The sequence below is a fragment of the Trichomonascus vanleenenianus genome (assembly GCF_965637985.1).
Source record: "Trichomonascus vanleenenianus strain CLIB 3782 genome assembly, contig: TRVA0_007S, whole genome shotgun sequence".
In the NCBI taxonomy this organism is placed as follows: Eukaryota; Fungi; Ascomycota; class Dipodascomycetes; order Dipodascales; family Trichomonascaceae; genus Blastobotrys; species Blastobotrys vanleenenianus.
This window is the reverse complement of record NW_027481880.1, coordinates 359,734-380,283: the sequence shown is the minus strand read 5'-3', so window position 1 is coordinate 380,283 and position 20,550 is coordinate 359,734. Positions and strand designations below refer to the sequence as shown.

Sequence of the window (20,550 nt, the reverse complement as noted above, 5' to 3'; positions counted from 1 at the left end):
AAAGCGTAACTAACTCCCAGCCGAAACTAAGGCGATTCTTGTTACAAACTGTAACAAGATACTAATCTGTTACAAAGGTGGGACAAAACTGTTACAAACTGTAACAACTGTAACAAACCGGCCTTTTAAACTAGCATACTTTAGATGAAAAAACTACGATTCGTTTCAACACTAACTCTATCTAAATTTTCAAAAGTTAAACTTGAGCTCTTCACGAACCGATAGTATTGAGGAGCCTAAATTTTCGAATGCTAAGCTGAGTCGAATGATTGTTAGTAATGTTCAAGGAGAAATGGTGCAAATAACCAATTCCTTTCATCATGATTCGTGCAATATGATACAAGTAACAACAGGTAGGTTAATGATAACTGTAATCTGGAACCACCTCCGAAAAAAGATCCTTCAAAAGACCCTCGACCAGGTCAGACCCGTTTTGAAGCTGGTCAAAGCCATCCGGCTCCGGGACCTGCAGAATATCTCGGATGTCGGTCCGCTGTACCACGCTAGGTGTCCGAGCACCTGCCGTAGTGGGAGATACGTGACCGCCTGGAAGTAGCAGAGAATTGTTGGAGGCCGAAAAGAGGTGCCGATTCTGTGAACCCAGGAATCCCTGAGACTTTTGCGTCTGAGCGCGCTTGTCTGTTTCAATGTCCAGAATGATATCCCTGATAATTTTCTGAAGTAGCGCATTGCTCGGCGCAGAATCGTCGTCGTTGACTTTGAGGGCTCCTGGCTGCATGCGGAGTTGCATCCATCTCTCGACCTTCATAAGCTGGTCGTGCATTCGCTTTCCCGTTATGCTATCGGTCGTAGCTCTCTCCCACGCCTGCTTGACTCGCGCAAACTGCTCATCTACGTCTGTATTGTGCAGCTCAAGACCCTGAGACCACAGCAGTAGCCGGATTCGGATCATGCTTGTAATGGCAAACAGCGGGCGGTAGTACATGAACTTGGGGATAATGTGGTCCTCGAGAGCAACAAACCCGTCAATAAGACCATGGCACAGGCGCAGCATCTCACTGATAAATCCGGTCACGGTGGCACTATTGACCGGCGTTTTCTCGCCATACACCAACTGGTTCATGGCGTTCTCAATGATGGCCAGTGAAATCATCTCGTGCGAAGACCTGAACATCAACAAATGTTGCGTCAGCGACTTGTCCTCGCCGACAAAGAACTCAGCAGCCTCTCTGAGATCGTCTAATTTTCTTCGCTGTTCCGCCAGAGACGCTGCAATGGCGTCGGCTTTCAGATTGTCATCGCTTACGGCAGGCCATATGGGATGGAACTGGTCACCAGTAAGCAGCAGTTGGATTTGGAGCAGCGCAAACTTTTCCGGGAACATGCCTTTTTTCAGCAGCGGCTCGCAGTTATGCGGCGAGTTGGGCAGCAGTTTAAGCAGGTACGGTCGAGACGTATGTATAGCCATGGCAATGACACACTGGTACAGCGACAGGTACGTCTGGATCCGCTCTCGCGGCCCGAATGTCGCTGAATTATCTGGCGGGAGCATGATTAGCACGCTTATGTCCTCCTTCGACCCGAGATCCACGGCGGTGGCCAAAGAGACAGCCGTAAGCAAGTAAATAGGCATTCGCTGTTCCGGCTTGGGCTGGAGATACATGTGGTACAGTATTAATCCCTTGATAACATCCACGGCATTCGGCTGCACCAGCAGCATCTGCTCGGAAATGAGCTTCTCGAGAAACTCCGTCATGACATCTGCCGTCGCCGGCTGAGTTATGGCGCTGCTAGTAATCACCATGCTCAGCGCAAAGATCGGGCGGTCCTTGGCAACGATCTCAATTGGCTTATCGAGATCAATGTAGAACGGCACATACGGAGCCATTTTCTCAATAAACATGCGGTAAAACGATTGCATCTGTGTGAAGTTCATGAGCCCCGTCTCGAGAAACGCTTTTATGCATTCGGGGTGCTCATACAGTATGCTGGGCACTTTGGACGTCTCGCCAGGCGCGTCTCGGGCCTCAAATATGGACCCGTTCTGCAGCTCAGTCCGCAGTTCTGACGCTTCGTCCTGCGCCTCCGCGATGACCTTCTCCAGCTGCTCGAGCTTTAGCAGCTTCTCGTAGTTCGTATTTGCCGCGCGGCGCTCCAGCACGACGTACTGGGCGTTGACCTTCATGGCCCGCTTTTTGTAGACCTTGGGTGCATGCGCAGAGACGACGCACTTGAAGTTGCCTTTAAAGCACCGTCGACACGTCTCATCGCTCGGTTTATCATACTCGCACCTCACCTTATACCGCCGGCACCGGTCGCACGCCCGCCGCCTTCTCCAGTGAGCGGCAAAAGTGTCTCCATTTTCAACCATGGTATTCAACCGTGAGAGGATATATCCTACTTGGAGGTAGAAACCCTCACGGAACGGCTTTACCACCGTCCCAACCAGCCCAATACCTCACCCCACAATTATTGTTACACTTATTTAGCATGTCCTACGCGGCTTCTCGTCTCATGTTGAAGTGATGTCTCTTTTGGCGTTACGCCGCACCCCGCCGCATGAGGCTCTCACCCCGCCTGTAATGCATTCGAGGGCCAGCCCTCGAGTTCCCGTGGTTGGGGGCTCTGCCCCCAAACCCCCGTCTGACAGTCGTCGTATCAACCAGATCTCCGCGTAGCGCAGCCCCAGGGGGTACTTAGGGGGGCTAGTCCCCCCAATTACTACCTAGTACTGTAGTGGCGTCTCCCGTGAGAATCTGTCACAGCGTTACAAAACCTCCCAACAGCGTAACAAAACTTTGTTACAAGTTATTTGCGACAGCGTAACAAATTTGTTATAGCCGATTTCCACCAGCCCTCCGCGAAGCGGAGCTACAGGGGGTTTGGGGGACTGGTCCCCCAAGGTAGGTAACCGGGGGGCAGTGGGGTGTATTGGCCAGCTCCCGTGGCTCCGCGTAGCGGTCAAATAAAATTAATTCATTAAAAAACATGGCGTATCTTACAAAAGCTAGACACCCGAGCGGGTAAAGAGGTTCTTGAGCAGCGATTCAATGTCCTGAGTGATTTGTCCGAGGTTGGCCTCGTCGTTTTGAATGTCAAACCCGCCGTCGCTTGACAGGACGCTCATAATGTCGATCTGCTTGATAGGGGACTTATTAATGAGCTGCTTGCGACTCATTGAGGGCAGGCGGTCGTGATCGCTGTAGAGCCAGCGCTGATTGGCGTTCATGATCTCCGTGTCGACAACGATGCCTCGGAGAATTTTGTGAAGCAGCGTGTGGGCTGAAGGGGCTCTCGAGCGGCGGCGCGTCGCTTTGGATTCTACGCCATTGTTGCCGCCGCCGTTGGCTGAAGGAGAGGGCGGCAGGCCTTGCATTCTGAGCCGCATCAGCTTGTCGATGCGCGATATGCGGTCGTGCTCGAGCTGGAACGTTCGTTGGCTCGCCGATGACCACGTCTCCTTGAACTGGCTGTATATGGAGTCGAGATCGAGGTCAAAGTCCTGCCCGAGACTCCAGTGGGTCAGTCGTAGGCGAATGAGCGTCTCAACAGACGCCAGCGGCAGCATGTAGCTGTACTTTGTAATCACCACGTTGCCCGAGCATATCCGCCCAAAGCTGGCCAGCACCTTGTCAATATGGGTCGTAATGTCGCGGCTGAGGGTTTCAAAGTCGTTGCGCAGCGTATCGTCGTCGAGCACGTTGGCGAAGTCGGCGTCGGTCTCATTGAGCTTATGGAGACTGTACGCAACGTTGAACAGCAGCATCTCGCTCATGCTGGCAAGCATATGCTGGTGGACAACCTCGATGAGCTGCACCATGTGGTAGTTCGTGTTGGCCAGCCGCTCCTTGTCGTCTGACCGCGCCCGGTGGCTCGGACTGAGGCCGCACTCGCTGGCCAGGCTGTTGTATTCGTCTACGAGGCGCCCCAGCTTCTTACGCATCTTGCGGTGGGGCAATGCCTCGTCTATACCGCTTCCCAGGTCGGTCATCATGGTGAACGCAGTCGATAGCAGGTGCGTCAGGTCGTACAGAATCTGGTCAAACTCGCTCTCGTTGTACCGATCCAGCAGGTGCAGAGTATGCGTCACGGGCGGGAGGCTCTTGTAGAGCCGAACTTTGCACCGCGTGATGGCCTGCCACGAGGCGGCGATGTATACGGCGAAATAGGTCTGAATGCGCTCCTGGCAGTACCGGAACTCGTCCGGCGGCGTATTCTTGCGGTCTACGAGTGCTTTGACTTCGTCGACGGATGCAAGATCGAGATAATTGGTCAGCATCACGGCGAGGTGAAGATTTTGCACGTCTTTATCACGCGACCGTGGGTAGAAGAACTGGGTGCCCACGATGATGGCACGGATAGCGTCGAGCCCGAAATTGGCCTCGCCAGGGCTTGTTGGCGTGTCGTCTGAGTCGGCTGAAGAGCAGTACTCAGCGATAGCGCGGTCTACAAGCCGCACGAGAAGCGCCGAAGTCTCAAAGTCGCGATTTGGGGACGCGCAGTGTGCCGCAGTGATGTAACTAAGAGCCAGCAGAGAGTGGTTTTCGGCGAAGCTGGTTAGGCTCGACAAATGCTCCATCTGGAAGAAAAGCGCTGGAGTGTAAGTGCTGAGAAACGTCGAATAAAGCGATTGCGCAGTCTGCTCCGTCACTAACCCGCCCTCAATGGCTACTTTGACCCAGTTAACCGACCAATCTGCGTCAACAAACGCATCCTGGATGACCTGAGGCAGCTGGAGCCCGTGAGACCCAACCACCGCCATATCATACGGCGAATCGATCTGCATGTAGTCCATGGATGGCGGGGGCATCTGGGCTACTTCGTAGCCACGCTCTGGAGGGTACACATTTCGGGCATAAAGCATTCCCTGTAGCCCATAAAGCTCCTCGTTGGCCCGCTCAATGAGATCCTGGAGCTGGATGATCTTGTTCTCCTTCTCCGTCTGGTTCGCCGTAGGGCGCGCCTTGATCTCCTCTAGCCACGCTGTCGCGCTGTCGGCGACCACGATCTGGTTCGTCTCGATATGTGGGAACCCGGCGTAGTCGTAGCTCTGCACCGAGGACTGGCGCGGCGTCGGCATCACGGGGAGTAGTCCCGCTTCGTTTCGGGGTAGGTTCGTCTCGCATACCGAGTCACTCTTGATGCACCGCTGGCACTTATCGTCCTCGGGGCTCGCGAAGAAGCACTTCGTCTTGAGCTTGCGGCACCGGTTGCACGCCTTTCGCTTGCGCCACGTCTCTGCGAAGTCGGCCATCAGGTCAATTTATTAAACGCGTCTTCTCCGGAATAAAACAAACGCGGTCGGAGTCGGCCACCCAATAACTCGAAAAATGAAAAAAACGGAACTACCACTGGTTCTTCTCAAACGGTTCACGCTCTGGAGGATTCTCGATTCAACACTGCTTGGGAACAGCTAAACTACTGGCTCCAATGGATGGGGATTGAAGCTCTCTCTGTCAATTGTGTTTAAGCCTTCTGCAATTGGGAGGTTGACTCTCACCACGATTTGTCCTCACTAACCCAGTGCACTATGGTTATTTGTTGGGTAGACTAGTGAAGTAGTGGCGTAAATGGAGTAGTTGCGTAGTTGATAGTTGCGTAGAGTCCAGTGGAAAATTAAAAAGAAGTGAGCGATGGCCAGTAAATCGCCCGTTTTCAATAATTGGTGGCTGTCATGCGATGAAGGCCTTAGAGGACGTCTGCGCCCGCGAAGGCAGCCAGAAAAGACAAGCGTATTATCACTCGTAGATCTGTTGACAGGTACTATCGCTCGTAGATCCGTTGACAGGTACTATCACTCGTAGATCCGTTGACAGTACATAGAACCCGTTTAGATCTTCTGTAGTTTCATCGTGGACCCATTCCGACTAGTAATTCTTCACTCCGATTGTACCAGGGAAAACCCCAAATATGCTTAGATTCACTGTTAGAAGACAGGCCGTAGGCCCCGCCATGGTCACTTCCCGGCTCTTCTCGGCCTCTGCCGTTGCTCTGGGCAAGAAGACTGCCAAAAAGGGCAACAAGAAGGGCTCTGCCGCTGAAGAGAATGGTGCTGTGGACCCGAACCTTAAAGATTCAAAGCAGTTCACCACCGAAGTGAAGCAGCTCGACGACCGCTTCAAGGACACACTCAAGCAGTTCCTCATCCGGGCCAATGAGGCTAAGCAGGGCAAGGCGAACCTGGCCAAGATCGGCGCTCTTCGAGTGCAATTGTCCTCGGATGAGTCCGCCCAGGAGCTCAAATCACTGGCCAACATCCAGATCAAGAACAACAACAAGACTATCGTACTTACCGTGTTCGACCCCAAGCACGTTAAGTACATCCAAACCGCTGTGCTCGCAGATCTTGGTGTCACTCCGCAGCTCGACATGCGCAATGAGCAGGTCATCACCGTGACCATGCCGACGCGAACTGCCGACGCCAAGAAGGAGCTCTCCCGACAGATCAAGCATGAGTACGAACACTTTAGAAACTCTCCGTCAAGGCACTCTCTGACCTTCATCCGTGAGGACCTCATGAAGCACCTTAAGAAGTCCCATTTCGGCAAGGCCATCACCGACGACGAGTTCAAGACGTTCAACCAGAAGGTCGAAAAGGTCTTCAAGAAGTACTCCGACGAGCTTCTCGACGCCTTCAAGAAGAGTGAACAGTCTCTGTAATTTGTATTATATCTTTCCCACACTCAAGGAGCTACAGCCAGCCCTCAATTACCTGACTCTGTAGACCGTTACAAATTTGTTACGCTGTTGAGAACGTAACAAACTTTTTGTTACGATGTTGGGAGGTTTTGTAACACCGTTACTACATCTCTCTTGGTAATTGGGGGGACTGGTCCCCCAAAGGGGGAAGGGGAGTCTGGCGGGACGAATGGTTAACGGGGGTTTGGGGGCAGAGCCCCCAACTACGGGAGCTCGAGGGCTGGCCCTCAAATCCACTACTGTGCCTTGGGGAGGGAAATATATACATGTAAAAGAAACAAAGTCTACATATTGGAGAGCATTCTTCCGAGAGCGCGTATTCTGCGCCATGGGCCGTGGGCGTAGCCGACCTCGTTGATGGCTTTGACGATCTCCCAGGCCTTCTTGACGTCCGGGATGGGGTAGTCGAGCGGGCGGGGGATCTTGGTGGTGATTAAGGGAAAGCGGTCGAAGCAGATGCTTTTTTCGAGGCAGATGCCGCGTAGACCCTCTTTACCCGAGAACTTACCGTAGCCCGAGCCGTCGACACCGCCAAAGGGTAGCTGGCACAGAGCAAAAGTGGCGAAATCGTTGATGGCGACCATGCCGCAGCGCAGCTTAGCCGCCACGGCATTGAGCGCCTTGTAGTCCGACCCGTACACCGATGCACCGAGCCCAAACTCGGTAGCGTTGGCAATTGCGGTGGCCTCCTCAGCGTCAGCGGCTCTAAACAGCAGCATGATCGGGCCGAACACCTCGTTCTGGGCAATGTCCATCTCGGGAGTGACGTCTACGAGCAGCGTGGGCTGGAAGTAGTGGCCCTGGGGATACTTGGGGTGCGAGTACCGAGAGCCACCGTGCACGAGCGTAGCGCCCTGGGCGACTGCCTGAGCGATCTGGGCCTCGAGAACGTCGAACCGCGCATCACTGATGGTTGCGCCCATGTCAATGTCGTCCTGCTGGTCGATCGACGAGCCCAGCCGCAGCTCCGAGACCGACTTGGACAGGATCTCGACAAGCCGAGGGTACGCCTTGGGGCATGCAATGACGCGCTCAATGCCAATGCAGTTCTGGCCGGATGACTGGAAAGTGCCCCGCATGATGACAGAGGCGACTCCAGGCAGGTCCTTGGTGTCGTCGAGCACGATGAGCGGGTCCTTGCCGCCGAGCTCAGCCACTACGGGGGTCAGTGACTTGGCGGCTGCAGTTGCAACCTTGTGGGCAACCGGTCGTGAGCCAATGAACGTAATGTGGTCGAGACCGGTGTGGGAAGTCAGGAAGTCGGCGTCCTGGGGCCAGCAGGACACCAATTGCACTATCCGGTCGTCAAACCCGTTTACTTTGAGCGCCTGCTTGGCAATCTCCATAAAGAACTGCGAGGACCATACAACGCTCTCCGAGCATTTGACTACGATGCCGCTACCAGTGAACAGAGCAGCTACCACAGGGCCCATGAGGTTGTGCAGAGGGTAGTTCCACGAGACCATAGCAGACACAACGCCCAACGGCTCGTAAACCACCTTAGCGCCCTTGTAGAACATGAGTATGCTCGTCGGGCCCGGACGCTTCGACGGAGCCAGGCATCGCTCACCGTGCTGCACAATCCACTCTATCTTCTCCAGGGTAACCATGATTTCGCCCAAAGAGGCATCAAGCATAGTCTTGCCCGTGTCCCGGCACGCAATTCGCGCGATATCGTCCTGGTGGTCGTAGACGAACTTGGCAATTGTGTTCAGCACCTTCCTCCGCTGGCTGAACGAAGTCTCCTTCCAAGCCAATTGGGCCTCTCGGCACGCGCTGATGGCGTTATCAATGTCCTCCGGCGTGGCTGCCGGAACAGAGCCCAGTGACTGGCCGGTCGCGGGACAGTAGCACTGGATGTTCGCCGGGTCCTCGGGGTTGAAAACCGACACCGGAGAGATGCGCTTGCCCTTCCAATGTGGTAGCGCCTGCTCCGGGACTTGCATCGTGAACGGTACGGCCTGCTCGAGCTTGGCTGATCTCGAAAAATACCGGTAGAGCAGCACGACGGAGGTCACAATGAGAACCGCCACGGCCGTCGAGACCCTGTCGAACTGGATCTTGTCCTCCAGAACAACCATTTTCACCATCGCCAAGTTGGCCCCGTTGAAAAATGGCTGCTTGGTGAAGCTACTGTTGAACATTGGACAGTAAAACTCGGTATGGGACGGGGTTGATTTATCCGTCTTCTGATGGTTGGGACCTAACTATTCCCCCCCCCCCTCTCACACCACCCGTCCGCAATGGTCGAGTCTCATCCCTTTCTTAATTGCCTGATTTATCATATGTCATGAGTTATGACGTTCTTCCTTCTTTGCAATTGATTGGTTTAAATTGTTTGGGAATCGCGTGCTATAGTGTGACGGGTGGGGGTAAAGGTTGATCTACAAGCCGCATAAAGTGCGGCGTGGCAGCTTTAAACGGCACCACTTGCGTCCACCGATACTATGTGGCTTTCTATTGACAGTTGCATGTCATTATCAATGAATACTATGAGTGAGTAAAATCATTAGTAGTGAATTCTACCGGCAGTCTTACGTGCCGAGCATTAGATATATCAATAGAATACTACGGGGATGGAATTCAATGAGCTTCTATACTTTAATTGTGAAACATCAATAGAATGCTATAGGCAATAGGTATGTACTACTTTCATTGTCAGATATCAATAGACCTACTAAAGTTGAGTACAAGTACTACCGGCAACTAAGTAAATGGCAATATAATAACGGTGCTTCCAGAAAGCTATGAGATATCAATAGAATATTATAAGTGCTAGCTAACTACAGTAATACCGTGTATTTTATCGCGCAATTAGTAATACGTCATTCTACCAGGAACATAGTATAACCAAAACTACAACAAATTGGATCTAAGCATCTTGTATAACGTTATGTGTATGCAAATTATTTAACGTTAACGTGAAGGGTCGGGTTTGGACTAGTAACAGCCTCAATGAGCTTCTTAACCACATCGTCCTTGGCCGCCTGAGACTTGGTCTTGATCTCCTCAAGCTGCGACTTGACAGCAGACTCGGCTTCCTTCTCAGCCTGGTCGGCAGTACCAGTGTGCTTCACAAGTGTTAGCAATACAATTCCCCCAAAACAGCACACTCATGAATCATTCAAAGCAATAAAAACTTACCTTGGACTCGCTAGCTCTGAACTCGGCCTCCTTCTGTTTCTTGTATTCCTCGATCTCAGCCGCGGCATCAGTCTTAGCAGCCTTCAGTCTCTGGGCTCGGTCTTAAATCGTTAGTCACCCGGTAACAATAGTAGAAAGTAGCGTATCGCTTACATTGTCGAGCATTCTGGACGATTTCATGGGCTTTTCGCTCAGCCTGGATTGATACCTCGTTAGCTTCCGTCGTGTTTAACATTTAACCAATCAATTACACACCTCCAAAAGGGTCTGAATTCCAGAAGAATTTTGCGCAGAAGACTAAAAAACAAAATTAGCTTACTCCCGTGACAACACCAGTTGCCTTACCATCGTGGATATATCTCAGGTGTCGTTAATAAAGGGGCAAGGATGGCTTCCGGGGGTGTGTGTCAATGGTGATGGGACGTAAGTGAACGGAGGGCCGCTTGCTCGCGCATGCTGGGCAATGAAATTTCCAAACTGTAAGATCGATAAGATCAGACTCATGAATGGCAGATAAGATGGAGCCTCTGGATAATTTGTGCTCATCATGTCATATTCAGAAACCAAAGTACACATGCCCAGCATGCAAGAAAAAGACGTGCTCGATGAAATGCTCGCAGCAGCACAAAGTTGACACTGGATGCAGCGGTACTGTTGATCCGACCAGATATGTAAAAAAAGCTGATCTCGTCGAAACCCCAGAACATCTCAACCGCGATTATTCGTTTCTGCAAAATTTGGGCCGTAAACTACATCTCGGCAAAAGGGCCGGTTCGGAGGCCTCAGGGAGCGCCAAGAAGGCTCGGTACGAGAAGAAGCCTGCTACTCGGAACGGAGTCTATATCAAATCGCTGCCCCACGGCATGCATAGATCCAACATCAACAAATCGGCATGGAATAACAAAAAGAAGACGTTTTACTGGACAGTTGAGTGGACTATTTACTCGAAGGAGGATCAATGGACGTCGGAAACAATAATACGGCCGCAGGTGCCGGATAACCTATCGCTGCAGGAATTAGTAGCGGACGTTTTCAAGAAGAAAGGCCAGGAGGAAGTGCCGGTATATCAAGTGTTCCTTCACAAGGTGGAATCATCGGCAAATAATCGACAGCTTATTCCATTGGATACAGATAAGCTGCTGGGAGACCAGCTGGTCGGCAAGACAGTATTAGAGTTCCCTACTATATACATCGTAGCTGCTGCTGAGGGATTGCCGCCAAAGCATTCGATTGCCGGTGTTGCTGGATCTTCGAGTGAGAGCGAAAGCAGTGAAGATTCATCCAGTGACAGTGATTCCAGTAGTGATGACGATGAAAGTGACGATAACGATGACGATAGCGACAATTCAAATGACAGCGGACCAGAAGAGCTATCAATTGACGACAAGAACGAATAGATATGCATCAAAAATTGTACATTAGGCATGTGTTATATAACTAAATATTTAGACTAGGAAAAATGGCACAGATTTCACACAATATTAAACCTCTGTGATGGTTCACACTAACAGTATCATAATATCGCCATTGGGCAGCTGGTCTGGCATGACTTGGTTCTTATCCGCCTGGCAAAGGAGTTGATAGAACAGGCTAACCTTTTCCGACTTGTTGCTGTTGCGAGAGAGGTCACTGAATAGCGTAGGCTCAATAATCGAATTGAGCATTGAAACTGCAAGCTCCTTGTTGACTACCCCAGGATCGTCATCGAAATCAGGCCCTTCCTCTGTTTCACTATTATAGAAATCCATTGGAACGATGTCATCCCAGTTGGTCCGCCGTGGAGCCAAAGGCGAAGACGAAGGCCTCGGTATATCAAACGAGAAGCGGAACGAAGCTCTAGAGCTTCCAGAAAGATGTTCAATGCTTCCAGCTCTTTGACGCCCAATTTCAACTGAAGCTGGCGTACTAGGAACGACCGGAGCATCATGGACAACGTTTTCGGCAACTGGTAATCTGGCGACGCCATAGTGCGGGAAGGCGTAGATGAAGGGCTCTCCAAGTAACAAACAAGTGTAATCTTGAACCGGTATGTTTTCTCGTCTCTGACTCCGGGGCTGAGCACGCGCCGTGGCCATGTTTTCCAGGTAATTATCATAAAACGCTCGGTATTCAGTGTGGCTGAAGGTTGTCTGATTGTCGAGATCGCCCACAAGTGCGAGTTTTTGGCGTTTCCGAGGCGGTCCCTCTTGTTGAGCGTTGCCTTCAACTGGCTCAGTAACTTCTGGCAACGCACTCAGCTCTCGAGGCACAACATCCTTACCCGTGTTTATAGCCTCAATGTTGTGACTGATATCGCCTTGCTCATCAAAGACGAACTCCATTGGTTCAAAGTCATCAACTCCCACGAAAGCATCCCAGCCTACCTCCCACGTCTCATTTGGCATTTCGGCGGAAATGTCGTCAATTGACGTATTGCGGAGACCCCATGACGAAGCGGGTGGTGGTGACCCATCGAGTAAGGGTAAGTTTGGCATCAGTCGCTCAATGTCGAATTGCGGGTCATTCTCGAGTTGTAGATCCGTCCTGGCATCAAACGGCTTCTCGGCAGTTACTTGAAGCCAGTTCTGTCGCACGATGCTTGATCTTAGGTTAGAAATTTCGTCTCGAAGGTAGCCCACCTGACGGTCGTAAATCAGCACAGTACCATACATAAGGCTCGAAGAAACGCGCAACATGTATGGCGTTGTTTTGGCAATAGAGCTGCAGACCTCAGAGACCCTCAGCCCGAGAATGTCGCGCTTCTTGACTCGTCGATTGGTTCCGGTGCATTTGGATCCAATTGTAGACAGTAGCCAAGCAGTGGAAACTCCACTGTTCTTATGGAGATCAAATTGGAACATTGATCCTCCTATAGGTTAAGGAAAACGCTATTTCTCTAGCCAAAGGGAATCAATGCCTTTTATAGACAGATTATATCGAAGGGCAAAAGTGACCTATCATTTGCATGCCGAATGGCTGGATTTGCGAATATCACCGCTTGAACTACCCGAGAGAGATTCCCGAGGCTTTCACGATTAGAATATTTACAAGATAAATAAGGTCTACAAGTTCTTCTCCCCCCTACTGGCTTGGGGCTTTTATCTACAAGCTCTTCTTCTCCCACTCTTTTGGGGTCTTCGTCTCGAGTTGAAGAGCGTGGACGCCGTTTTCTTTCGACATTTCCTCCTGGCACAGATGGTATACCATGCGGTGACGGGCTGGCTGGTTCTTGCCCTCAAACGCATCAGACACGATGACCAAGCGGAAATGGCTCTCCACAGTATTGGTCGCGCCTCGCATGGCCTGATGGTGCCGGTGCTTGTAGGAGTCGTTATACACCTCCAAAAGAGTCGGCTTCAGCCCGTCGCTGATCTTGCTTCGCAGGATGTCCTCAATAGGCGTGTTGCTCATCGTTGCCATCCGTCGTACAAATTGCCGGAGCATGGCGTAGGGTCGGAGTTTTTCAGTAGACCAATCACCAAAACTCTATTTTTCACCCCACGACATTGCATATCTCCACAGAAGGTTACCAAGCACCGTGCAGAATCGACAGATCACACAAGAAAAGAAATCAGCTTGAGATGGCTTGATTCAGAAACGTGCCTTCGTAAATTAATTAGCTTTTTTCTTCGAAATAGGGAATAAAATGATTGAGCTGTTGTAGGGAAGCCTCGCCTATCTTTTCAAGGGAAATGATTTCTGGTATTGGAACTGTACGAAAGCCGTAGTCAAGCTTCCGCACGCGTTCACCATTGACCTCCGTGACGTATGTGCCATCTGCATCGCACCCCATAAATTCGAATGCAAGCTGGATCTCCAGGGATTGATTATCCCAGTCCACGTCTCTGATCTGGGCCAGCTGAGTCTCGGCGGACGGCATGGACGTTGATCTATCAAGATGTAGGTACTGTATGTTCACCACATCGCCTGAGGCGATTTTGGAGGGCGCATCAATTGGATCGACCTTGGTGTGGGCCACAGGGGTTATATAGTTATAAGGAACGTCTCTATCTTGCCAGGTCAAAGGCTCATATGGGAAAGGCGGCAGGGGGACGACCAAATTGAATGGATTATCGCATTCAATGACATTTCTATTCAGGAATTTTTCAATGGGGTCCGCTTTAAGCTGTTTTTCCTTCCTTCGTTTCTGTTTCTCTCTAAGCTTCAGAACTTGCTTGAGAAGCTTTTTGGCTCTTTCGACTTGCTTAGCTCGTTTCCGGCGCAAGTTTCGAGCAATTGTTGCCCTGGTACCAATAGCCATGATCTGGTGAAGCAGTCTATTATCCTGTTGATCGCTGAAGCGAAAATTAGTGTGGGTGTCGGAACCTCCGATAACCACGCACTATCACCGTTTCAGCTTACTCTGCCTGGGGCGGAGGAAAGCTCATTCAGGATGATAATATTTGTGAACCTGCTCCTATATAAGCTTGTCAGAGCTGCTCAGTTAACAATCATAGATTACGTTAAGTAAAAGACATATAATAAAGCAGTTTGTTTCTGCATGAAAAATATGCGATATCCAATGAGATGAACCTACCAGATGTGATTGGAACATGCTATAAATTCAAATACTTATGAAATAGACCAGTATGCTGCAGACTTACCATATCTAGCTCTTAATTTCATCATAATCAACCTTCGGAGCCGGATATTTCTCCACAACTCGTCCAATCTCTTCATCGGTTAGCTCGGCCATCTGCTTAAACGTCCAATCGTCGCATATCTGAGAGATCCATTTCATCCGCTTTCGAATTGTGGAAGGGTCGTACCCTGCGTCTTGATCGCCCTCTTTTGGAACGGTCTTCTCTCTCAGGGCCTGCCGTAGCTTGGCCATATTGGCAATTGCTCCTTCGACACCCAGCTCATCTACGCGATCCTCAATCATGGTACGAATTCTCCGCGCTAGCCTTGGAGCGCCGCCATTAGTTGACACCATGACCTGCAGGGGCCCCCGGTTGATCATAGACCCAAAGTAGAAGTCGCATTGTTCAGGCATATCCGCGACGTTAACGGGTATCCGCAACGCGTGGCACTTTTCATAAACCTGTCTTGAGACTACTCGGTCGTCTACGGCACTCATTACCATTGCATATTCTTCAGTGATGTCATCCAAACTGAATCCTCGCTTAACGAGCTCCACGTTACTGCTGGGTCGGATATCTTCATCGATCTCTGGAGCAACGACTGTCACCTTGGCACCAGCCCTTTCCAGCGCCTCTATGCGCCCCTTAGCTACCTCTCCGCCGCCAATAACCAGGACTGGTTTGTTTTCCAGCTGCCAGGCCACGATCAGCGAGTTTTTTGTCGACATGGTACCGAGTATTGAGTCAGTTCCGAGCGAACATAACGCATAGGGGTGTTACAGCCGTTGTGAGGACTCGTAACAGCATCGTACGGCTGTAACTAAACTTTCGCCATGACACATTTTCTTCCCGGTGTCAATGGGGGACCAGTCCCCCCAAACCCCCCTGTGGCTCCGCTTCGCGGAGATCTGGTTGATATGATGGAAGACGGGGGTTTGGGGGCAGAGCCCCCAACCACGGGAGCTCGAGGGCTGGCCCTCGAATAAGACTCAGGGAGGAGTAGAATACCGCAAAGTACTACTTGATAGAAAGCCAGGAAACTAATCAATCAACAAATCGTCATCATTAATTATATGCAAATATAAAATAAAAAAGGGGAGAGGGCTTTTATGCGGCTCGGCCAGTCATGCCAGTCTCGTGCACACGAGTGGCCTGTTCGCCGGCTCGAAGAATTCGGTCGCCAGAGGAGTCGGCGACTGGGTTGACGTCGGTCTTTTCGGACTGGGCCCTCTTCCAGACCTCGACCTCGCAGCCGCCTCGAATGACCGCCACTCGCATAGTCGCAAGCAGGTTGTGGGCAGCATTGGAATGAAGGTAGACACCACCGTTGAACACGGCAGTGGCGTCCCTGCCGACAGCAGAAGAGATGAGAGCCTTGCCACCCGGGTGGTGCTCAATGAAGTCGGTGATATCGTGGACGATACCAGAAATGAGGGTAAGAGACCGGGTCTTGGACTGGTCCTTGAAGTCGTCAAACTCAATGACTGGCAGCTGCTCGATTGGAGTGCCCCAGTTGAGTCGCGCTCGCCATCGGTCGAGCTTCTTCTGCTTCTGCTGCACGAGACCCTGCTCAATGGCGTTCTGCGAGAAGGTCTGCAGGTTGTAGGCGAGACCGAGCTGCTTGGAGCACCAGATGAAGATCTTGGTAGGGTCGTACTGGTACCACTTGAGCGCGTTTCGGTAGTCGGATGGGAACTCGTGGTGGAAGTTGTGGTAGCCCTCACCGAGGGTGCACAGAGCCGTCAGGACGTGGTCTCGTGGAGTTCGTCGGTCGTCGAACGGCTGCTCACCAATCCAATGGGCCAGCGAGTTGACGCAGAACGTAGACTGGTGGACAAAGCCGAGTCGAAGGATACCAGCGTAGACATAACCGCCCATCCAGTCGCCCCAGAAGTAGCCGGCCACAACGGTTGGGAACACGTAGCCCATGGCGATAAGGAACCAGATGTAGTGCTTGTGCTGGAATCGCACCAGCGGGTCGGCAATGAGGTCCGAGATGTCGGTTCGCGCCTTGAGCTTCGGGTCCTGCTTGAACATCATCCACCCCATGTGCGAGTAGAAGAAGCCCCGCTTGGCATTGTAAGGGTCCTTATCAGTGTCAGTGTACCGGTGGTGGGTTCGGTGGCCGTTAGACCACCACTTGATTGAGCCCTCTGCGGCTCCAGAGCCGCACAAACACAGGAAGATTTTCAGTGGTAGCGAGCCCGTGTAGGCTCGGTGGGACCACATTCGGTGGTATCCGGCAGTAATACCGAGACCAGTGAGGAAGTAGTAGCCAACAGCCCACACGAAGGTCTTCCATTGCAGCTTAACGAATGGTGCATAGAGCAGACCAACCACTGGAATGATGAAAATGAGTGTGGTGTTCAGCCAGTTGACCTTCTTGTGCCAGTTGGACCATGTGAGTGGCTGGTTCGAGATGTGCACCTTGGTCTTCTCATCAGTCTCGCACTTGGTCTCGAGCTTGCCCTTGCGTCGGTTAATATCGACGTACTTCTCGGCACCGGACGCAATGGCGGCCACCTCGTCGATGCTGACCTGTTCCAGTTCTCCGGCCATGATTTCTCAGTACTGTAGAGAGAGAAAAAGGTGGTGAAAAGAGAGAGAGATAAAGGATGTAGTGGTGTGAAAAAGGCAGGTTGGCCAGTGGCTGCTTTATAAATGTAATCAACCCCCAAGAAGAGATCAGGCGGTAAAAAAATCTATTGGGGGAAAAATCTTTCCGGCATGTACAGTATCTCAGATGTGTGTCTCAAGCCGCCTCTCTATATGGTTAAAGTTCACCGGTTTAATCTCCCTCCGCGGACACGGCATCCATCCTGCTTAGCCTACATCGGTATATGCATCCAACCATCTGGGTCTCCTAGCCTGGACTGGGGTACTCTTTTGACGACGAATTGACCTTGATTTTCCATTTTTTGGCCCTTTTTTTGGCCTTCGGATCTCGAGCCGAAAAGCCTCCTCGGGGTTTATTGCCGTGTCAGCCGTGCCAACGAAAAAAAAATCTGATAAGCCCATCCTCACACTTGTTGAGACCGTCAGCCTCGCCGATTTCCTACTCCTTTCTGACTGATAGTCCCCCAACAAGTGGGTTAGGGGATCGTCATCCCAACGGCCGCTCACCCGAGAATGCCCTGGTGGTATATTTTGTCACGGAAAAATATTTTTCAGCACTGTTAAATTAACAGCATTGCTACTTTTTTTAATATTGTCGACAATGAGTTTGTATCCATACCGTGCAGTAGTGTAATTGAATCAATTGATGTACTACGATGTAATGTGGTGTACTATGATGTAATAGATGTGTATTATTGTACAACTATCACATTGATAACCGTACACTGCCATATAAAGGAGAAGGGGAATTCAATTGATAAGGCTGGATCACTACGTCTCACGGCTTCCCAGCTCACTGGTGTCGCCGATCGAGACTCATTAGTACCCGGTACGTATCCCTAAAGTATTATACGATATTTATTGGCTGTTTCTTTTGACCATCATATATCGAGTAGCTACTGTATATACAAATTAACCCCCTTGCTTAAATCACAATATTCCAGCATTATACCATAGCTCAATTGAGCTAGTAAGGGGGAGGGTGATAGCCGTGCGATGAGCAAAGCTCTCCCGGAACATACATTCTCACATAGCGGACCTATTCAAGGGGTTATTCAAGTCCCCTCAAATCCATAATGAAGCTTGGGAGGCTGTTTGCCCAACAGGTGCACCCAATGTACCTCCAGGGCTACTGGTTTCAGTCCTACAAAGACCGCCAAGAGGAGTTCGTCCAATTGCTCGACACCTACGGCCGCGGAGATTATAAAGAAACCGTGCTAAGACAGTTCATCCGGTGGCTGGAAAAGGCCCACCACGAGCTAGACGAGACGCTGCTCGAGCGGTTCGGCGAATGCCTTGTGGGATCCGGCGGTATGGCTGGCGCCGAAAGAAATCACGTATCGTACTTCCTCGACGCAGAAACCGACAACCTCCAAATCAAATTATACGAGGAGCCCTCGGTCATTGCCCAGCAGGGGTCGACGGGTCACCGAACGTGGGAGGCCGCGCTGGCGCTGACCGACTACATTGTCAAGCACAAGCGCGAATTGACCGCTGACCGATTTGTAGAGTTGGGTGCCGGCACTGGCCTGGTCGGTATTGCTGCGCACCAGTTGGGGGTGGCGTCCGGTGGCATGACTATTCTAACCGATGGGGATGGCATGGTCGTTGCGCAGCTCCAGCAAAACATTGATCTAAATCACCTCGACCCTACCGCCATCCGCCCGGATAAACTTTGGTGGGGCGAGGACAGTCCGCGAGATTTTGTCCCCTGCGGCGCGTCGACCATTGTGGCGTGTGCCGACGTTACCTACGATGACGAGCTCATCCCCGAGTTGGCCCGCTGCTTGAAGGATTTCCTGCTCCTCAAGGAGACGAAATTCGCCCTGCTCTCGGCGACAATGCGCTCCATGCAGACTTTTGATGTTTTCCGCCACACGTGTGTTACAAACAACATTGTACTCACTGAAGTGGCCTCGTATTCCTCGCCGTTCGACACCCTATTTTTTATCCCGCCGAATTCTCCCGATATCATCATCTTCAAGCTCACCCTTAAGTGCTAGCATCCTCGGCATGCACATTGTCCATATTCCTCCGCGAAGCGGAGCTACGGGGGTTTGGGGGCTGGCCCCCAAGTCAATTGAAGCTATGGAGTGTTCATGGGGGGACCAGTCCCCCCAAACCCCCCTGGGGCTCCGCTTCGCGGAGGGGGGTATTAAATAGTATCCAGAGTGGTGTAACGTTGTCCGATCTTTCGCATGAAATATCAAGGCAATTGGATATTTGTTTGTAGCTACTTTGGTAGCCCTTGTATAAATAAAACCGAATTGTCCGTTCGGAAAGCTTGTGGAGCCCTCAGCTAATTGTCTAATCGCAAAAACCATGTAGATGATTGCTCCCTATTCGGTTAAATCGTTCGGAAATAGAGGAAATTCGCTCTTTTCAGAAGATTAACTATTCTTTCTTCTTCTCCTCGCGGAAAGCTTGCTGGACTACGGGGTCCGCCTGCATAGCAGCCTCCACAGCGTACTTCTGACAAACATTCTGCACGCGAGGCGATACACGCTTGTTAGGCATCAGGTACGGCTCGCTCGCCAGACGTATGGCCAGCTTGCTGTTGCTCGCAATGAGTGCAGCATACTTGTGGAGCACTTCGAGCTCCCTAATAAGCACGTCCCCTGCCAGCTCCGCTGGCTCTGCGAGCGCCGAGGCAACGGGCCCTAGCTGGGTGAGCCCCGTGCCAATTGTCCATATAAAATCACGCATGAGCTGGGTCTCCTGGAACGGAAGCAAGTCTAGAAATGGAACGAGTCTAACAGAAGCGTGGGTCGCCACAAGAGCCTCAATGGTGAACCCAGCAGCCAGCATGTAAATACGCCAGTAAGTCCCAGTAGCCCCTAAATTGATCATGTAAAGGATAAACGTGCCGATTAGAGCAGGGCCGTAGAAACTAGTGATTCGGTCCAGCAGCCCGCCCTGAATAACTTGGCGCATTGTCACCACCGCCTCTGAAACGCCGCCATCTTTAGTGGCTGGGGCCGCCAATTGAAAGATTGCAGTGCCAAACCGGTCGTACCCGTAGCGCAGAGTAGGACTTTGCAGAACATCGTAGACATTCTTATAGCCCATCCACCGCTTCGCTCCCTCCTTACCAACCTTATCTGGGTGGTATATGAGGGACATCTTCCTGAATGCCTTCTTGACTGCCTTGAGTGGCGCATCCGGGGCAATCTCAAACAGCTCGTAGAATGTCGCCTCGGCCTCCGTCTTGGGGGTGACAATGCGACTGTACGACTTGTATGTGCAGTAGCACAAGTAGCCAACAATCAGAAGCACATGGATAGTTCGATTGTGGACAATGTATTTAGGCGAGTTCTTCGCTGGGGCCGGACGCTGATTCGAGTACACCAATGAGTATATGCCCGATTGGATGGTGCTCACAATTAGCGGGAAAAAAATCCAAATTAAGAAATCCATCCTTTTTCCTGGACTTGGTGTATTCACCCTCAGGAATGACCTCTAGAAACCCGATCGTGAGAGGCGTGGTATATGGGCTCCGATGATAGCGGTGTGTCAGATCCCGTCGGTTGATGACGCGTGGACAACCCATCGATATTATCCCCCTTTG

General features: G+C 51.4%; 13 protein-coding genes across 13 annotated transcripts; 3 read left to right on the top strand and 10 right to left on the bottom strand.

Moving 5' to 3' along the window:
• Positions 1 to 358: 358 nt before the first annotated feature.
• On the bottom strand, positions 359 to 2,146 carry TRVA0_007S03862 (uncharacterized protein; the record flags this gene model as incomplete). The annotated part of the gene is made up of 1 exon (XM_076683338.1): positions 359 to 2,146. One exon carries the CDS (start codon positions 2,144 to 2,146, stop codon positions 359 to 361), a length of 1,788 nt encoding a protein of 595 aa, XP_076542582.1.
• An 822-nt stretch (positions 2,147 to 2,968) lies between these two features.
• On the bottom strand, positions 2,969 to 5,215 carry TRVA0_007S03840 (Zn(II)2Cys6 transcription factor domain-containing protein; the record flags this gene model as incomplete). Its single annotated transcript, XM_076683337.1, has 1 exon — positions 2,969 to 5,215. One exon carries the CDS (start codon positions 5,213 to 5,215, stop codon positions 2,969 to 2,971), a length of 2,247 nt encoding a protein of 748 aa, XP_076542581.1.
• Positions 5,216 to 5,871: 656 nt separating this feature from the next.
• On the top strand, positions 5,872 to 6,621 carry RRF1 (Rrf1p; the record flags this gene model as incomplete). Its single annotated transcript, XM_076683336.1, has 1 exon — positions 5,872 to 6,621. One exon carries the CDS (start codon positions 5,872 to 5,874, stop codon positions 6,619 to 6,621), a length of 750 nt encoding a protein of 249 aa, XP_076542580.1.
• Positions 6,622 to 6,944: 323 nt separating this feature from the next.
• Positions 6,945 to 8,804, bottom strand: MSC7 (meiotic recombination directing protein; the record flags this gene model as incomplete). Its single annotated transcript, XM_076683335.1, has 1 exon — positions 6,945 to 8,804. The coding sequence occupies one exon, from the start codon at positions 8,802 to 8,804 to the stop codon at positions 6,945 to 6,947; it is 1,860 nt and encodes a 619-aa protein (XP_076542579.1).
• A 762-nt stretch (positions 8,805 to 9,566) lies between these two features.
• VMA10 (H(+)-transporting V1 sector ATPase subunit G) lies at positions 9,567 to 10,152 on the bottom strand (the record flags this gene model as incomplete). The annotated part of the gene is made up of 5 exons (XM_076683334.1): positions 9,567 to 9,731; positions 9,805 to 9,905; positions 9,958 to 10,000; positions 10,060 to 10,101; positions 10,150 to 10,152. 5 exons carry the CDS (start codon positions 10,150 to 10,152, stop codon positions 9,567 to 9,569), a joined length of 354 nt encoding a protein of 117 aa, XP_076542578.1.
• Positions 10,153 to 10,409: 257 nt separating this feature from the next.
• BCD1 (Bcd1p) lies at positions 10,410 to 11,201 on the top strand (the record flags this gene model as incomplete). The annotated part of the gene is made up of 1 exon (XM_076683333.1): positions 10,410 to 11,201. One exon carries the CDS (start codon positions 10,410 to 10,412, stop codon positions 11,199 to 11,201), a length of 792 nt encoding a protein of 263 aa, XP_076542577.1.
• A 102-nt stretch (positions 11,202 to 11,303) lies between these two features.
• On the bottom strand, positions 11,304 to 12,644 carry REC8 (Rec8p; the record flags this gene model as incomplete). The annotated part of the gene is made up of 1 exon (XM_076683332.1): positions 11,304 to 12,644. The coding sequence occupies one exon, from the start codon at positions 12,642 to 12,644 to the stop codon at positions 11,304 to 11,306; it is 1,341 nt and encodes a 446-aa protein (XP_076542576.1).
• Positions 12,645 to 12,885: 241 nt separating this feature from the next.
• Positions 12,886 to 13,194, bottom strand: BOL1 (Bol1p; the record flags this gene model as incomplete). The annotated part of the gene is made up of 1 exon (XM_076683331.1): positions 12,886 to 13,194. The coding sequence occupies one exon, from the start codon at positions 13,192 to 13,194 to the stop codon at positions 12,886 to 12,888; it is 309 nt and encodes a 102-aa protein (XP_076542575.1).
• A 205-nt stretch (positions 13,195 to 13,399) lies between these two features.
• TRVA0_007S03686 (uncharacterized protein) lies at positions 13,400 to 14,044 on the bottom strand (the record flags this gene model as incomplete). The annotated part of the gene is made up of 1 exon (XM_076683330.1): positions 13,400 to 14,044. The coding sequence occupies one exon, from the start codon at positions 14,042 to 14,044 to the stop codon at positions 13,400 to 13,402; it is 645 nt and encodes a 214-aa protein (XP_076542574.1).
• A 348-nt stretch (positions 14,045 to 14,392) lies between these two features.
• On the bottom strand, positions 14,393 to 15,094 carry MET8 (bifunctional precorrin-2 dehydrogenase/sirohydrochlorin ferrochelatase MET8; the record flags this gene model as incomplete). Its single annotated transcript, XM_076683329.1, has 1 exon — positions 14,393 to 15,094. The coding sequence occupies one exon, from the start codon at positions 15,092 to 15,094 to the stop codon at positions 14,393 to 14,395; it is 702 nt and encodes a 233-aa protein (XP_076542573.1).
• Positions 15,095 to 15,473: 379 nt separating this feature from the next.
• OLE1 (stearoyl-CoA 9-desaturase) lies at positions 15,474 to 16,925 on the bottom strand (the record flags this gene model as incomplete). The annotated part of the gene is made up of 1 exon (XM_076683328.1): positions 15,474 to 16,925. One exon carries the CDS (start codon positions 16,923 to 16,925, stop codon positions 15,474 to 15,476), a length of 1,452 nt encoding a protein of 483 aa, XP_076542572.1.
• A 1,172-nt stretch (positions 16,926 to 18,097) lies between these two features.
• EFM3 (protein-lysine N-methyltransferase) lies at positions 18,098 to 18,985 on the top strand (the record flags this gene model as incomplete). Its single annotated transcript, XM_076683327.1, has 1 exon — positions 18,098 to 18,985. The coding sequence occupies one exon, from the start codon at positions 18,098 to 18,100 to the stop codon at positions 18,983 to 18,985; it is 888 nt and encodes a 295-aa protein (XP_076542571.1).
• Positions 18,986 to 19,376: 391 nt separating this feature from the next.
• Positions 19,377 to 20,399, bottom strand: TRVA0_007S03598 (J domain-containing protein; the record flags this gene model as incomplete). Its single annotated transcript, XM_076683326.1, has 1 exon — positions 19,377 to 20,399. The coding sequence occupies one exon, from the start codon at positions 20,397 to 20,399 to the stop codon at positions 19,377 to 19,379; it is 1,023 nt and encodes a 340-aa protein (XP_076542570.1).
• Between the last annotated feature and the right edge of the window lie 151 nt (positions 20,400 to 20,550).